This window comes from Phodopus roborovskii, unplaced genomic scaffold (assembly GCF_943737965.1).
Source record: "Phodopus roborovskii unplaced genomic scaffold, PHOROB, whole genome shotgun sequence".
In the NCBI taxonomy this organism is placed as follows: Eukaryota; Metazoa; Chordata; class Mammalia; order Rodentia; family Cricetidae; genus Phodopus; species Phodopus roborovskii.
In genome coordinates this window covers 8,381,105-8,398,853 of record NW_026126448.1, presented here as the reverse complement: position 1 = coordinate 8,398,853, position 17,749 = coordinate 8,381,105, and the positions used below count along the sequence as shown (strand labels likewise).

Genomic DNA, 17,749 nt, shown 5'->3' with positions numbered 1-17,749 from the left:
GTGTCTCCATAAAGAAACACAAGCAAAAACAGATGTACATTGTGAAACACTGGAAAAACTGAAAGTTTTCAAGAGGCAAAAGAAAAGTTAGCCTTATGCCTATCTTCCAAAGAGGAGCAGGTTGAATACTGAATAAATACACTTTTAGTCTGAGTGTGACTTTTGGAAACAATGTAACTGATTTAATCTTTCATTTTTTGTGATAAATAGTGAAGGGTGGGAATGTGTGGTCCCTGTGTGTTAATTTTTATTAGAATATTTACTGTGAGTTTGTCTGCTTTCTTCCTGCTAGTTTATTATTGAGGCAGGGTGTAGTGTAGCCCAGGCTGGCTTTGAGCTCCTGAGCCTCTTGTCTCCCACTTTTCAGGTGCTGGGATTATAAGTATTTTACCACTACATGCTGCTCAAGCGATGTAGGCGGGGTTTTCTGTCCCTCCGTCAGCTCTATCCTGCCAGTGGGCTCCCAAGTAACACCTTACAAGAGACTTGATGCTAATTACAAATGCTCTGCCGATAACTTAGGCTTGGTACTAACTAGCTCTTACAATTTAAATTAACCTATTATCAACACTCTCCCACTGCGGTACCTTTTTTCAGCGTGGGTGGCTGGCTGTTCATCTTGTTGTTCTTTCCAAGCTTCCTGGCGACTCCTCCCTCTTTCTTTCCTATGCTGTAAGTCCCACCTAACCTCTCCCTGCCCAGCTATTGGCCAGCCAGTTTCTTTATTAACCAATCACAGTGACACAGCGTGCAGGAATATTCTAGAAAGCAGCTTCACTTTCACACAGACACCCGCTGTATTCTAGAAAGTAGATAAGTTTATCTGGTTACTTCCCTGTTTGCTTTTTGTTGTTGTTTTTTGAGACAGGTTCTCTCTGTGTAGCCATGGCTGTCCTGGAACTTGCTCTGTAGACCAGGCTAGCCTCAAATTAAAATTCTACTTGCCTCTGCCTCCCCAGTGTTGGGATTAAAGGCATAAGCCACCATGCCCAACTGTTTCATCTAAAACAAAACCAAAACTTTTTAGGAACTACTACAGAACCTCATGCGTGTTCATCTAGCCCCCTGGCACTGTCCTGCATCCCTGGTCCTCTTTGTACTTTAAATTATTACTTATGTGGGTGAGTATTTTCTTGCATATATGTTTGTACCACGTACATAGAGTACCCCAAAGAAGAGGGCGTTGACTCTCCTGGTACTGGAGTTTGTAGGTGGCTTTGAGTAGCAACGTGGAGGCCGACAGTGGAACCTGGGTCCTCTGGAAGAGCAGCAAGTTCCCTTAACTGAGAAGCTAGCTAACCCTCTAGCCCCTCTTTTCACTTTCTATTTTGGGACAAAGTTTCACTACCTTTTCTAGGCTGGCCTGGAACTTTTCTTCCTCTTGCCTCAGCCCCCAAAGTAATTGGGATTACAGGCCTGCCTACCAGGCCCAGCCAGATCACTTTGCATTAGTACAACACTAGGCATTAAGGATTGTCCCTATCTTGTTTCACATTCAGGGCCTTAGTCTGGCTTGACCTAAGAATGTACTCAGTAGGTTTTCCCCCCTTGAGATGAATATAAACCAAACAAAGGTTATGCATTATACTTAGGATCCTTAGTCTTGTTAGTCTAATATATCTTTATTCCACTTTTTTCGTGATTTAGAAGTAGGCTTGGCTATGTAGCCAAACTGGGTGTGAATTCATGATTCTCCTGCCTCATCCTCACAGGTGCTGGAATCAGAAGCTTATACCAACATGCTCTGCTTCTCTCGACTTTATACAAAAGCATTTTTATTTGAAACACAACATTTTTAGTGAAATGCACATGTCTTGACTATAAGGCTCAGTGAAGCTTCACATGTAAACTGTTAGAATTTTCATTCCTGTAATTTTCACTTAACACAGTGAACGTTTCCCCTTGGCATTCATTGTTCACATATGCAATGATTTGGGCCACTTTTGGCTTTGTAAGTAGAGCAGATGTCCGCCTGCGAAGACTGGGGCTATGAGCATGTCTATTTCTGTCTCTTCTGTACTATGTGGGTCCCTCATGTTTGGGTCAGGCACTCTGGCTCCAGTCTGAACCATGGGGCTCTCTTAGAGGCTAATTTGACCTGCTTGCTTCGACCTCCTTACGCTACAGTGACCCTTCACCAGGGCTGTACGCAGTGGCAGTTGCCAGTTCCCTTTAGATTAAATATGACCCTGAGGTGGAGGAAGCACTGTTCATCTGCATTGTCCTAGAGAGTTGCCTGCAGTGAGTGGATGGGCACCTGGTGCAGGTGTGCCTACCACAGCTTCCTGGAGGCTGCTTTGCAGAACTCTCAGGGCCTCGGAGGAAAGGAGTGCTTTTGTCTTAGCTCAGTGTCACTGCACTGGAGTATAAGTACACACACAGTCCTCGTGCAGTGTTCTTTGTGACAGTAGGTGATGGGTACGCTGTCAGACACCAAATACTTGGCCAGAGAGGATACAGGGACGGGCTTCTCATCAACTGGCCGGCCTTACAGGCTTGAGCCACCACACCTGCTTATTGTAGCAATCTGTTCTGCTATTTGTTGCTGCTAAATCCCTCCTTCCTCTCAGCGTCCCCCACCCCCCACCCTTGACTTAGTGTGTCCCAGGAACTAGTGGGCCTTGCACCTTATTGCTTCCATCTTGCTGTGTGAGAAGACTTCCCTTGTTTTCCATTCTGTAGTGAGCCTCACTCTTCTGGGAAGATGAACTCAGAGAGGGATTTTTTTTTTTTTTTTTTTTTTTTGCATTGTGGTTAAAGGTGCCTGAGTTGTGGGACCCATTACCCAGCACACTGGAGATGAAGAGTCTTTGGTTCAGGGTTCTGAGGAGGGCCAGCAAGGTATGGGTTCAGGCTTCATAGTATCTGATAGCCTCTGGGATCATTTCTCTCCCTCACCCTCATTCTCTGGAAATGCAATAGCAATTTCTATTTGCTGACTGGTTGGGTCATGCCTGTAGGCGCTCTGCTTACAAACTGCTGGTCAGAAGGTGACACGAACATTTTATAGTCAGGAAGAAGATTCATCCTCTGAGATCTTGGGGAGGCCTTCCCTAGTTGGGGAGACCCCTCACCCCAGGATTTTCCAGAGTGAGCTGGAAAGTCCTGATCAAGGCTGTGATGTAACACCTCTCAGGCTTACCAGTTCTGTTTTCTCTCCCTGTTTCTCCAGCACAGCTGAAGGGAAAGCCCTAAGGGGGAAGGACTTAAAGATGCTGGCATTTGGGAGGCAGCAAATGCCATAGTTTCTGGCAGGCTGGCACTTTTTTCTGCTGCCCTCAGAAAGGGCAGAGGGTTGAATGTGGTAGCTGTTACAGGGAACGGTGTGGGCTGAGCGCCTGGAACATGAGGGAGAGTAGAGACCCCGAGTCAGTGTGGCCAGCAAAGGCAGTGTAAGCAGCCACCCCCACTCCCTCACCCCACGGCCAAGTCATCCAGGCCTTAAAGGAGTCTTTTGGTAACTGTTCTGCCCTTGCCTTTTATTGCCTCTGGGACCTTGAGTTTAGTTCTAACCTGGGATCAGGAACCCTGGCTGAGCTTCCACTCTGTGGGTAGACCTCCCATGTGCAGGGCTGCTGTAACTCATGTTTCTTTTTCTTGCTCTAGAGACTTCGGAACAGCTGACCCCTGAGGAAGAAGCTGAGGAGACAGAGGCCTGGGCCAAGCCGCTGAGTCAGCTCTGGCAGAACCGACCACCGAACTTCGAGGCAGAAAAGGAGTTCAATGAGATTATGGCCCAACAGGCCCCTCACTGTGCCGTCTGTATGATCTTCCAGACCTACCATCAGGTGAGCCTGCTCTGCTGTCACCAGGCATCCAGAGCCAGCAAGCAGAGGGAGAGCCTGGTTTAATTGTGGGTGCAAGGCTTGTGACTGCTTGTCTTTAGGGGCCTTTTGCTCTAGCATCCTCACCCTGCCGGTGCTTTGGTGAGGGTCTTCCAGACAAATAACCTAGCTGTGTGAGCTTACCCTTCAGAAGGCTTTGATATGGTGACCCTTGCACATGACAAACCTTGGTGTTTGCAGAGCCTCTTAGTCTGTCTGAGGCTTTTTCTGCCTGATGCTTTGTGGTCCTTGTCAGTTGGGATCCAAGACTACAGTTTCTTTTCCATTGAAAAACCAACCTTGAGCGAAGAGCCAGGTCCTCTCATACCTATGGTCTTCTTTCCTTCCTCCTTGTCATAGTGAGTGCGGCTTGGCCAGAAGGCAGCTGGGGGGCGAGGGAGAGGAGAGGCAAAAGGTCTGACATGGTGAAGGGTGGGCTCAACCGTGGCCTTCACATGGTGGGACACCGATGACCTCACCATCGTGGATCACTTTGGGTCAAGCTCTAGAAAGTCAGGCAGAAATTCACAGCAGCAGGTGCCAGGTGACTAACTCAGGCTTAGATGGGTCCTGCACAGGATGGCGTAGGTAAGCATCTAAAGTGACATGGCTGCCCTGAGCTTGGCAAGGTCCCGGGTTCATGCTTGCAGAAGGGTGGAACCTAGACCCACACACTGGGTCAACAACCCACTACTGTGAATTAACGGAAAGCAACAGCAAAGAACTGTTTGTGCCTTTGTTTGTGAGGGACATGACTGGCCTGATTGTTAACTGTCAGCAGATCTACTAGGCGGGGGCCAGAGTTTCTTGAATGGCATAGGTTCAGAGGGTGACACGTTTCCAGGCTCTGTCCTTCGAATGGGGATAATGGTGCCATCCAGCGGCAGAGCCAGAGGATATCTGCAGTGAGTATAGTTTGCCAAGGGCAGTGTGTGATGTAATGTTCTTCCTAGAGAGGCCCCAAGCCTGGAATCACGGGTGGGGATCTTAGCCATGTGACAGTACTGCAGTTTAGGTGACTTGGTGACATGACCCTCAGAGGCAATCAGTGCTGGCCCATTAAGGAGCATGGGCTCTGGGTGCTGTCTCCTAGTGGGGCTACCGTGTCTAGTACCTGGGGACAGGAAGTGACTTGCTGCTAATGTCTCAGTGCATTTTATTATCACTTGGTTTGGGAAGACTGAAATCCCAGGTGCCTCTTACTTGCTCCCTCTTCTCGGTTGTCCCCCAGGGGCCTTTGTTTGATGCTGCTGTGAGAAATTGAATTTGAGTCATTAGAGGTAACTTCAATTAGTAGCTTCAGGATAATGGCTGTGCACCCGGGAGCTATAGCTGCAGTCATAGCAGTAAGAGGACCGGCTTTCTGCTGATGGAGCAGGTGGAGGGCCAGGAGCACAGGCGTGTGCTCACTGCAGTGCCCGCTCCCTGCCTTTCACTTAGGTGGAATTTGGAAGCTTTAGTCAGAACTGTGGGAAAGCTTCGGAACCAGCTGCTCAGGCTCAGAGGACCAAGCCATTGATCCCAGAAATGTGCTTTACCACAACTGGCTGCAGCACAGACATCAACCTTTCTACCCCTTACCTGGAGGAGGATGGCACCAGCATGCTAGTGTCTTGCAAGAAGTGCAGTGTCCGGGTCCATGCCAGTGAGTACCTCTCACCTTCCTCTCCTGCTCCAGCAGCATGGGCCGGCTTGCTGGAAGTTGTCACCTGTTGGCCTTCCCAGTTATGTATTCTTGGGAAGTTGGTGGGTGGCAGCTGAGTTTCCTTGAGGCTCCAACATCCGTCCCAAATGCCTTTTAACTTTGGAGTCCCCTGGGTTGTGGGCGTCTGGGGATTATTGGTCCCTGACTACTTACTAGGGAGATGTTCCAGTGACTCTATAGTCTCTGACTTTCCTGGGTTCTGGACCATACTGTATAATTGAGCCTGGGACTCTAGCTCAGATTTCAGGAATTTCTGTAAGATTTATGGTCTTTGGGAATGGTATCTGGAAGAGTATTTTTCATCCATTATGACCCCAGTCCCTGGATCGGGTTTATTTGCTCTTCCTGATGTTACTAGGTTGCTATGGGGTGCCTCCCACAAAAGCGTCTGAAGAATGGATGTGTTCTCGATGTTCAGCCAATGCCCTGGAGGAAGTGAGTATTCTCATGCTCTTCCCATCTTCTCTAGAAGACGGGTAGCTTCAAGGCTAGCGATGTCCATAACAGTTGGCTTAGGATTGGGACTCTGTGATGTCCGAGTGAATTTGGAAGCTGTGTTAGTGCTGTGGGGGAAGACCAGGTAGCTGTCCTGTGGAGGAGTCAGCATTCCCATTGAAGAAATTAAGCTCTGGGTTTGGAGTCTCAGAACTGGGCTCAAATGGTTCACTGTGCAGTTATAGTTATGCATTATGGCCTGTCTCTTACCAGGGAGTCCTGACTGCAGGGCATGTATCTGAAGGCCCACCTGCCACTGCACTGCTTTCTAGTGTAGTTTGGAATTGTCTGCAGAAGTCTCAGGAGGGCAGACTGTATGGGAATGAATTGCTGGTAATCATTTTCCTTTTGCTTTCTGGGTAGGACTGCTGTTTATGCTCATTGCGTGGAGGGGCCCTGCAGAGAGCAAACGATGACAGGTGAGTGTAGCATGATAAATTAAGGACCCAGAGACTGATGTTGGGGTTCAATCTTCAAGCTGAAGATCAGAGAAGCAAAGCAGCCTGCCACTAGCTCTTACCTCTACCTATGCTCAGGCCAAAGGGGATTCATTGCTCCTCAGATTCATCCAAACTGCTATGTTGTCCTCAGCGTGGCTAGAGACTAAATGCCACTACCTTTTATACCTCTCAAATCCTGGGATTAAAGGGGTGTGCTCTGATTCACTCTTCAGTAGCCCAGGTGGTCTCAGACTCAGAGATCATCTGCCTTTCTCCCGAGTCCTGGGATTAAAGGTGTGTATCACCACTGGCCGGTCTCTATAGCTTGAGGCTGGATTTGCTTTCTGAATCTGCAGGCAAGCTTTATTAAGTTATAAATAATATATCACCATAGATGAGTTCTCAGAGGTTCGTGATGCCCAGTTCTGAAGCAGCATGCACAGTGCTGTGAGGGCAATAGCTGCTCCTGAGTGAGTGTGTGCACTTGGAATAGCATCTCCAAGACTCATTTCAACAAGCAGCCCTAGACTGCCCATCTAAAATAACTTCATTTTCCCCTCAGAGGCAGAGATGTAAGTAGCATCCTTCTTTGAGAGGGGCTGACAACAAGTGCAGGAGAGATGATGGCCCTGAGAAAATGACACAGACATTTTGTGGCCTGGAAGTGAAGACAGTTCACTGGCTAGCAGCCAGCCTGCCTTTCTTTTTCAAAACAGGTTCTCACTCTGCAGCCTTGGCTGTCCTGGAACTCTGTAGGTCAGGTTGAACTCAAAGATCTACCTGCCTCTACCTCCTGAGTGCTGGGGTTAAAGGCGTGTGTCACTATGCCCAGCTTTCTTGCCCCCCCCCTTTTTTTTTTTTTAAAGAAATTAATTTTATGTGTATGGATATTTTGCCTGCATTTACATCATGTGCACAGGTTTCCACAGAGGCCAGAAGAGGGCTTTGATCTCCTAGGACTGGAGTTGTAAGCCACTGTGTGTGTTCTGGGAATCGAACCCAGGTCCCCTAGAAGTATAGCCAGTGCCCTTAACCACTGAGCCATCTTTCCAGCCCTGTTTCCTTTCAAGACCGGGTCTCCTGACATTTCCTGTTTAGTCCCTGCTGGCATCTAACTGGTGATCCTCCTGCCTCAGCCTCTGGGCTAGGATTACAGATGTGTGCAGATGTGTACCAAGCATTTTCCCACAGGGTGAGCTCTCCCTGGCCAGACTTGGTGTTTGGAGAGCAGGCAGTAGTCCTCAAGGGAACAGCTTAGGCAGGCCACACACTGTTAAATCTACAGCAGTCCGGGCTTCTTGGCCGTTGTACAGCTGATTCTCATTGAATTGTATCTTTGTGCTCCGTCTCTTTGAATAGTTTGCCTCATGGTGGGCCAGTCATGCTCTTGCCGGCGGATGGCTGCTTGGCTGTGCCTCGCTCCTTTAAAGGCATGCTGCTGTTAGCAGTGGTCATTACAATTCTCTCGGGCAGGGTAGGGCTGGTTGGTAATATTTCCTTATTTAGAGTGGAAATGGCTCTGCTTGAGCCTCTCACCTCTGCCCTTTAATCCCTGCTGTCCTCTAAGGTCACAAAAGCAGACCTGTTCCCATTCCCGACAACTGCCCAGCCAGTAGTGCACACTATTCATTTCCATGGTTGTTGCAGGTTTGGGCCTTAACCCAGAGCCTTGTGTATTCAACACACAATTGCCAGTGGAACCCCAGCATGGTCTGATATTAAGAGATTCTACAATCTTAGGTTTCTCCACTTGGGACATGTCTGTTTCCCAAAACGTGTCTGGTGGGGAAAGCCCTGAGTGGTTTGTGTCTCTTGTTTTTTGCTCCCCTGAACCCACCATGCTGAGTCAACTGTGGGGTTCTGCTTATTTGCCACAGTCTGAGGAGGTGCTGCCAGAGGGTTGGTTCATCCTGCATTAGCCTTGGGCAGTGGGCGTGCAGTTCTTGATGTGGTGAATGACACTTGCCCTCCTGAGTCCTGGAACCTGGGTTGACAGATGGAGGAAGTTCAGTCAGCAGGCCCCAGGCCTGTGGAAAGAGGAGTCTGAGCCCTTCCTTTTTTGGCAGATGGGTCCATGTTTCCTGTGCTGTGGCAATTCTAGAAGCAAGGTTTGTCAACATTGCTGAGAGAAGTCCAGTGGATGTGAGCAAAATCCCTCTGCCCCGCTTCAAACTGGTGAGCAGGGAGGGGCTCGTGGAATTTATGTAGTTCCCCACTGATGAGTCTGCGAAGGCTTGAGTGCATTTCTACTTAGCTCATGGCCTCCTTCACCCCTTTGTTTTGGTCAGTTTGATTCTCAACCCTATGGCTAAATTGCCTAATGGGGACTTTACATTCAGTCTAGAGCAGGCCCTAGGTGCCTCCATGCTTCCGGAGGGGGTCGACTCCTGGTCCACTTATTCTTGGGCATTTGGGAGGGGGAAGCAAGAGGAGGTGGGCTGCATGGACTCATGTGTCTGCTCCCTCTCTGCAGAAGTGTGTCTTCTGTAAGAAGCGAAGGAAACGGAACGCTGGCTGCTGTGTGCAGTGTTCTCACGGCCGCTGCCCCACAGCCTTTCATGTGAGCTGTGCCCAGGCTGCTGGGGTGATGATGCAGCCGGATGACTGGCCTTTTGTTGTCTTCATCACCTGTTTTCGGCACAAGATTCCCAATTTGGAGGTGAGCAGGCACGGCGGTAGAGTCCTTGACAGGTTTCAGGATCTTTTTCTCTGCATGTTGCCAGCTTTCTGTGTCATCACACATCCTCGATGGGAAATGTTAATGGGTTAGCACTTAAGAGATGGCCCCAGTCTGTCCCTACTTCTTGCCTTGGCCTTCACAGTCCAGTGGCACTAAACAACCGCTGCTTCTGCTTTGGTTGATCTGTTTCCTCCCAGGTGATCTCTGTGCAGTTCCTTATATTGTTAATCTAAACACCTTTTCCCTCACCCTAGGGCCAGGGATGTTACAGCAGCTTTGCTTACTGAGAGCTGATGCCTCTGACAGTTGGACATTTCCTGCCTCATAGGAGGGAATTCACAGTTAGTTCTCTCAGTGGTAACATGTGCAGGGCATGTAGGACATGAGCTGTAGGAATCCTGAAGGGGCATGGGTGGGCATGGAGAAGTAGAAAATAAGAGTGTAGTCATGGCTTCAGAAACTGAAGTTCTGTAAAAATGAACATTGGGGGGGAGGAGTGGGAAGGAGGGGGTGGAGGTAGTTGTGGAGAGGAATGGGGAAGAGAGGAGGGAGGGGAAAATAGAGTTGCAGTCTATAAAATAATTTATTTTTAAAAAAAGATTTGGGATTGGTTCTGGGAAGCCAGCAGGTAGTCATGGGAAGTGAACAGTGCCCAGGGACCTCCAGGGAAAATGCTGGACCTCCAAATTTACGCTTACTTCTCTTTTTGATTGAGGAGAACTTCAGAATGTCATGATTCTGAGTCACTTGTGTGTAGATGTACACATGCATTAGAGTACATGTGGAAGTCAGGAGGACTTTGGGGAATTGGATTTCTCTACTCAGATGCTTGACACACATTTGAGTTGTGTTATTTGGTTGGTTTCGGGGGAATCATGAAGGTTGGTTCCTGGAGTTTTGGATAAGATACACCATGGTATATAGACATGGTGAGCATACCTGTAACCTTAGTGCTTGGGAAGCTGAGGCAGGTGATTGCTGCAAATTTAGGAACAAAAACAAAACAACCAAAGAAAAAGACAGTATTATGTAAGAACCAGTTGGCTTGGCACTCAGGTGAGCAAAGTAACATGGCCCTGGCTGGAATGTTGGAAAGACCTGTTCCAGCTTCCATTCATCTCAGTCTTACTTTTCCTGCCTTATTGCCCCCCCTCCCCCCAGGGCTCAAGAAGGGGAGCTTATCAGACCTGTCAGTGCAATCCATGAGTAACCCAGGCTGTTTCTTCCAGCGTGCTAAGGGGGCCTTGCTGAGCATCACTGCCGGCCAGAAGGTCATCAGCAAGCATAAGAATGGGCGCTTCTACCAGTGTGAGGTGGTGAGACTCACCACCGAGACCTTCTACGAAGTCAACTTTGATGATGGCTCCTTCAGTGACAACCTTTATCCCGAGGACATAGTGGTAATGTCTGGAAGAGGCTTCTGACAGCATTGGGGACTGGGATGTCTCAGTGTTGCTAGCTGCCTGACTGGCCTCTTTCCCACCCGCCTGGGTTTCCAAGCAGAAAGAAGCATCCATTCCAGGGTTCCTTTTCGAGGAAGAGTTTAAGTGCTAGGGTACTCTGCTTCCTTCCCTAGAGCTTCACGGGAGTCAGAGCTTCCGGCAGTTCTTTGAAATATGTGTGTATCTCAGACTAAATTATCCCTGATGGCATGTAGTGCAGGTTGCCAGCCTGCACTCTGGAGGCAAACCAGTGCTGATACAGTTTCGTTGCATAAAAGCAGTGTGATTCCTGAAAAGAATGATCCAGCTCTCTTTTCTACCATGCCTTCTTGGGATGTCTATGTAGTTTTCTCTGGGCTCTTCTCAGGTGAGGGTTTCTGAGCTACCCAGAAACTCCCTAAAAAAGCTGCACCTTCTCTTCTCACACTTGAGACATTAGAGCCCTACCTGGAACTGGGCCTGCATTTCCTGGCTCAGCATTCAGCGCTTAGCTCAGGTTCCTCAGCCTTTGCCCTCTCCTCTTCACATGTGAGCCTAAGCACCCAGTGTAGCTGAACAAAACCATTTCTTCCTGAACAATTTTCGTCTTTCCTCACACACTTATACCACATTAGCCAATGTGGTATAAATGCCAAAAAATACTAATTAGCGTCTTAGTTACTTTCTTATTGCTATGACAAAGCACCATGACCAAGTCAATTTATAAAAGAAAGCGCTTACTTTGGGGCTTTTGTTTTCAGAGTCCATGATACAAAGGCATGGCAGCAGAAATAGCTGAGACCTCATGTCCTGGTCTGCTCACACGGGATAGGACACAACACAGGAACATATACATGGCAGCAAAAACAGCTGAGAGCTCACATCTTGATCTACACACATGATGGGGATAGGACAACACAAGAAGACACACATACACACATGCACACCAGCATGCAAACAAGCACAGGGTCTTAACCTTTCGCAGTGATACATTGTCTCCATCAAGGCTGCATTTCCTAATTCTCCCCAAGCAGTTCACCAACTAAGACCATGTATGAAATGTGAGCCCAAGGGGCCATTCTCATTCAAGCCACCACACTGAGCTCCAAGGCAATGTTCCTGTGAAGTGCAGGGTGTTCATAGCAGTAGCACAGCCTATTAAGGGCTCACACATACCAGGTGCTGAGCTAAAGGTGGCATGCCAGTGTTTTCCCTTCTCATACACGCTCTGAGAAGTAGTGCTCATTCTCTCCAACTTGGAGATCTAAGAGGTTTTTAAGCTCTCAAAGAGCTTGTGAACTTGTGAATTTTACCTACCAATAGTTATTCTATTAGAAATCAAAAGCTAAGATTAGGTAATGTCTTTAAATTTTTATTTAAGTATTCCATATTTCTCCAGTTTCTCAAATCCGTCTTTTTCAGGTCATTTCTCCAGTCCACTCTATAGTGCCACATTGTTGTGATTAACACAGGTATAGTGGTATTTGCCCATGGACCCAGCATTGAGGAAACTACAGCAGGTGGCTCTAAGGTTTAGATCTAGTCCTGAGTACATGGTGACTGTGTCTCAAAGATTAGAAAGTTAAATGAAAAAAGTATAGGAAGAAAATTTAACTTGACATAGATACATAGTTGGAATGGAGAAAAGCTAGATACAGTGTAAAACCCAGAAGGCCAGTGAGCTTTTTGTAGTGAAGTCTGTCCATCTGGCTCACACTCAGAGTGGGTATTATGCCTGATTTGTTACACTGTACGCTGGTCATTTAGAAAAACACTAGCATACTAGGCTATGGGAATCTTCCAAATGATACTACATTTTATTACAAATGTATTTTTAAAAATCAAATTCATATTGTCGCCCATCTCATTGGAAAACTGTAAATTCTGGGAAGGACTAAGACAGTTTAGTGGGTAAAGGTATTTGTTGCTGAGCCTGAAGATCTGAGTTCAAACTCAAAAGTCCACATATTAGAGGGAGACAACCAACTCCTGCGGTTGTCGCCTGCCCTCCACATGTGTACCCTGCCCTCCACATGTGTACCCTGGTACCTGTACACACACCATACATCAATAGTTAATTAATTCTGAGAAGCTTCATGTCCCCAGCTTTGAGGCCACTTTTCCAAAATGCTCATTTCTATTTTCCTTGTAGTGAGATGTTCATTTCATTTGTTTTTAGGAAGGTCTTTTCCACACACACAAGCTTCAGTAACCAGAGCTTGTCAGTCATTTTTTTTTTTTTTAGCCCCCCAATACAGCCAGTGTTCTCAATAGCCCTGGCTTGCCTGGAACTTTTGGTATGTGTTATATAGATCAGGCTGGCCTTGAACACATATTATTCTACCTGTCTTCTGCTTCTTGATTGCTGGAAAGATGTATGCTTCTATGCCTAGCCCAAAGCTTAAAAAAACAAAAACAAAACAAAACAAAACAAAAAAACCCTTATGTACATAACTGTACAGGTCACCGGTGAGTTTCCATACACTGGTGCTGGAGATTGAATCCAGGGCCTCAGAGACCAACCACTGAACTACGCTCCCAGCTTTGACACACATTTTCCTCCATGCGTAACCTGTGCAGCCTCGAGTGTCTTGTAGATAGCCACATATACACTAAGCAGTAAAATATAGCAAAGTCAGTTTTTAACTCCTGCTTCATCACTGCTCTGTGAAACCTGGTTGTTTTTATCCCGTTAAACTTCGTATGTACAGTAGAAATTGTGCAGTAGAAATTGGGAAAGCTTAAAGTCTCTGATTTGCACACATGGCCTTTTTTTTTTTTTTTTTTTTTTTTTTTTTTTTTTTTTGTTTTTTTTAATACTCATCATAGATTTTTCTGGGATTGTCAACACAACAAAAGGGCTAATGTGTGTTTTGTTTTGTGATGCTGGGCATCAGGGCCAGAGCCACATCCCCTGGCATTGTTTTTTGTTATATACCAGGCCACACTGCATAGCCAAAGCTGGACTTCTACTCAGGCTCCTCTCCTGGGTGCGCCTCACCATGCTCCTGCCCTTTCTATTTCAAGAATTTCTTAGAACGTATTTAAGTACATTCCTCCAGAGCAGGTCCTGGGGAAGCTTAAGAAAGAAGTTCATTGAGAGGACACAAGGACCGAGGCTTCTAGAACCCCACACCTCGTCTGTGCTTACTGTGTTTACTGTTTACCACGCTTGCTTGGTGTTTTTGTATTTTGTTTGTTTGTTTGTTTTGCTCACCTAGAAGCAGCAGGGACTGGGCAGGTAAAATGAGGCCAACCCTGTGACTGACTGCAGCTTTCAACCCAGAGCAAGCTGCCTTTCCTGGGCCCCTGAGCAGGAGCCTGTCCCTGGCCCTTCCTCTCTGAGTCAGTGTCACTCACCACTGAGCAGGCGGAGCCGCTCTTCACTCTCGTCTGCTCTTTCTTCAGAGTCAGGACTGTCTCCAGCTGGGGCCTCCTGCTGAAGGTGAAGTGGTCCAAGTGAGATGGACAGATGGTCAAGTCTATGGGGCCAAGTTCGTGGCCTCCCACCCCATCCAGATGTACCAGGTAGCCAGAGGTTCTTGAATGGGAGGGTACTTTATTAATCCAGTGTTTCCTCCTGGGCAGGAAGCTTGTCTTTGCTCTTAAGAACTTGCAGATCTGAAGAATCTTCACAGACATGGAGCTCTGCCTTGTGTCTCCTTTGCTGATGTGCTTTCAGACTTGGCAGCCCTTACTACCTACCGTGTTACCTTTCTCTAGCTATCGGAAGTAGCTGCTGTGCACACAGGCCCAGCAAGACTGTGGTACGATAGCTAAAGGCCTTTGTTTGCTTGGCAGGTGGAGTTTGAGGATGGCTCACAGCTTGTGGTTAAGAGAGATGATGTATACACGCTGGATGAAGAGCTTCCCAAGAGAGTCAAGTCTAGACTGGTGAGTGTATGCTTCTATGTCCTTAGCTTCTGTCTCAAAGGGGAAGAGAACAAGGCAAGGGGGTATGTCCCTTAGCTGGTTACTGGTCCAAATGGCCACAGACTGACTATTTACTTGCCTTTTTTTCTTTGGTAGTCAGTAGCTTCAGACATGCGCTTCAATGAGATTTTCACCGAGAAGGAAGTAAAGCAAGAAAAGAAAAGGCAACGGGTCATCAACTCGAGGTACCGGGAGGATTACATTGAGCCAGCACTGTACCGAGCCATCATGGAGTAGATGCTTCCAAGGGTCTCAGAGGTTCCCAGCCATCAAGGCGAGAGCACTCGAGGGTTCCACAACACAGCAGATATTTGGAACTCAGAAGTCTCAAAAAAGCTGTACAAAGAAAAGGAATGATATGTAGGACTGGCCCATCACCTTCTCACTCCACCATCAATGGATTCTGCCATGAAAAGACAAGCCTTTTGGGGACACTTGGCAACAGCTGCTGGTCTCCAGCTGAGGGGCTGACACTGGAATGCTGTGACTGCATAGGACCCCGGTCCAAACATGGGTCAGCTGTGCCTGCTGGGCTGATCGCTCTGTTCCTGGCCCAGGATGTAGCTTCCTACCGCTTCCCTGCATCAGCAAGGCAGAGGTGCTGGTGCTTGACCGATTCCCTTTTGTATTTATGTATGTGTGCGTGCGCGTGTGCGTGCGCACATGCGTGCGTGTGTGAGTGAGTGTGTGTGCGCGTGTGTGTATGCCCGTGTGCTTGGTTTGGACCAGCTTCTGACAGTCCCTAGCCTTCACTTTCTTCTTTGCCTCTGCAGGGCAAACAAAATGTGAAATTCTGCCCTCAGCTGAGCTGAGTCAGGGCCTGGGGGATGGCTAGAGGGGGGATACCATCTGTCCCTACCTGGACTGGTGTCAGGAGAGTGCAGGCAAAGCTGCACTATTGAGATGCTACCGAGCTGGCTGCCACCTCTTTGTCTGCCCTTGAAGTAGAACTCAGAGGTTACACACTGTGTGCCCACAATCTTTAGGCACAGAGCCCCTGTGGCACAGTATTAGAGGGTGTGGGTGGGGACTACCTTGAAGGGAGAATTTTAATGATGGAAACACAGGCAGAGCCTGATGGGTGATTTTTGTCCAGAGGAAATTGCAATTATGCAGGGGCTATGGGGTTAGGATGAACTAGGGCCACTGGAGGCCAGGGGCAGGTGTAATATGCCCTTGGTCGGGGTGGGGGAGGCTGGTTGAGGGTGGGGGGGTGGGACTAGAGGGCAACATTGAAGGGTTTAAACAGGTTTTTTGCTCCTCTTGAATTTGCTTGCCTGGGCCCAGAATTGGAGGGCTTCATACCTTGCTCTGTATACAGGAGTCAAATTTATAATACTTCCCCTTTTTTGTTACGTATGAACTCTATAAACCAAATTATTTTGAAAACTGGTGCATTACCTTGTCCTTAGCAATAAAATGTATTGAACAGAGAATGGACTGTGGTCTGCCCCTTGGAGCCCAAGTGGCCCAAGGTCAGGCTGTGGAGCAGGGCCTGTTCACACAGGTGGGTGTCTTCTTTCTGTACTAGACAAAGATTGTGGTCCATGAGCATCCAGGGCCTGAAGCTATCGGTGCCTCTTTCTGCTTTTCCTGGAGGAGATAATGGAAAGTGTTAGACTATAGTCTTCTTAAGAGTTTATTTGGCCAGGCGTTGGTGGTACATTCCTTTAATCCAGGCAGAGGCAGGTGGATCATTGTGAGTTCAAGGCCAGCCTGGTCTATAGAATGAGTTCCAGGACAGGCTCCAAAGCAATACAGAGGAACTCTGTCTCAAAAAAAAAAAAAAAAAAAAAAAAAAAAAAAAATTAAATAAATAAAATAAAAATAAAAAAAAATAAACAAATAAAAAGTTTTTACTTGAACCCCATTTGATATCCTCACTGCCCTGAGCCCACTCACTTCCATTTATGTGGAACCAGGAGGGAGTATGTTTTAGGTGCTGGAAAAGCTAGAGATTCATTTTCCATGTGGGGGTGCAGAAGCTGCTTGCTCACTGCAGTGCTTAGTGAGTGCTTCCCTGAGTGGACAGGTGAGTAGGGGAGCCTGAGCTGTGGGCAGCTGCTAGGTTGAGTAGTTGCAGGGTTTCTGCACAGCCTCACCACTCCAGCTGCCTCAGCTTCTGTGCTCCTGCAGCAGACCACCTGCCTGCAGAAAGACTGTTTCTTTGTATCCCCGGAGCTTGGGAGGTGACTACTGCTTCATATTGGTTGTAGAGAAAGGGAAGAGCAGAGTTTGAAAGATGTTTACTGGAGCTAACTCCCAAGGTTGACCTCTGTTCTTCACTCAGGAGTTAGTTCTCAGGGAGGTATGGCTGGGGAAGCCAGGTAGGGCTATGTAAGCTTTTCTAGAATGGTAAGCGGGACCCAGAAAGCATACATCTTTGGGAGGGAGGAAAACTTAATTTTCTCAGGTACCCATAATTCCTCCCCATTATGCTGAAGGACCTGCTAATTGGGTCTTGGTAACTGAAGATTTGAAGTCTTTAAATGTATCATCAAGCAAACACGGCTGGTGAACTACATCCACTCACAGCCCTCTCTTCTCTCCCCCCCCAAAATGGGCTCACCATGGGATGGAGAGATGACAGCTGTTAAGAACACTTGCTCTTATAGGGGACCCAGGTTCAGTTCCTACTACCCACTCTACTACCCACTTGGTGGCTGCATCTGCCTGTACCTCCGGTTTCAGACACCAGAACATACACATATACAGTAAAAGAAAAAAAAAAGAAAAAAAAAAAAAAAAAAAAAACCTGGGACCCACCAGTTATCCAGTCTGGTCTTGAGTGTTTAATACTGCTTCAGCGAACAGAGTAGTTGAGTACACACCAAGTCTATCATGCTTGGCTAAAGCAACCATTTAAAAACACTTTTGGTCGGTATAATAGGCATAAGAAAACTCCAGCTCAAACATATGATGGGACTTTCCCCAAGTCTCACAAAACTGGCTTGTGGAGTTTTTGTTCTGGGCCTTGAGTTTGCAAAACTTAAATTTGGTTCTTTGCTAGGTACTTCCTAGCCTGTAGTCAAGTCTGGGCTCAGGAATGACCACAGCCAAAGCAGAAAGCCCGCCTTATGTAGAGCAGGGTGCAATGTTTGGGTTGGCATCCAATAGTGGCAGGTTAAGATCCCACTTATTCGGGATATTGTGAATTAAATTCTGCCATGGGTGGATTATGTGCTCTGCATCGTGATGAGGGAGCAACCTCCTGAACTGCTGGTTATATGGGTTGGTCTTGTAGCCAATCA

General features: G+C 47.5%; 1 protein-coding gene across 2 annotated transcripts in view; it reads left to right on the top strand.

Annotated features, from left to right (window-relative positions):
- The window catches only part of Kdm4a (lysine demethylase 4A), a 46,603-nt gene extending 30,669 nt beyond the window's left edge, over positions 1-15,934 (top strand). For both annotated transcript variants that reach the window (XM_051188606.1, XM_051188607.1), the window contains exons 13-22: positions 3,607-3,788; positions 5,265-5,469; positions 5,888-5,964; positions 6,388-6,443; positions 8,531-8,639; positions 8,938-9,123; positions 10,374-10,544; positions 13,974-14,093; positions 14,367-14,459; positions 14,595-15,934. In XM_051188606.1, the coding sequence (XP_051044563.1) occupies positions 3,607-3,788; positions 5,265-5,469; positions 5,888-5,964; positions 6,388-6,443; positions 8,531-8,639; positions 8,938-9,123; positions 10,374-10,544; positions 13,974-14,093; positions 14,367-14,459; positions 14,595-14,735 (1,340 nt within the window). In that variant the 3' untranslated portion in view covers positions 14,736-15,934. The remainder of the gene's footprint in view (positions 1-3,606; positions 3,789-5,264; positions 5,470-5,887; positions 5,965-6,387; positions 6,444-8,530; positions 8,640-8,937; positions 9,124-10,373; positions 10,545-13,973; positions 14,094-14,366; positions 14,460-14,594) is intronic.
- The last annotated feature ends 1,815 nt before the right edge of the window (positions 15,935-17,749 follow it).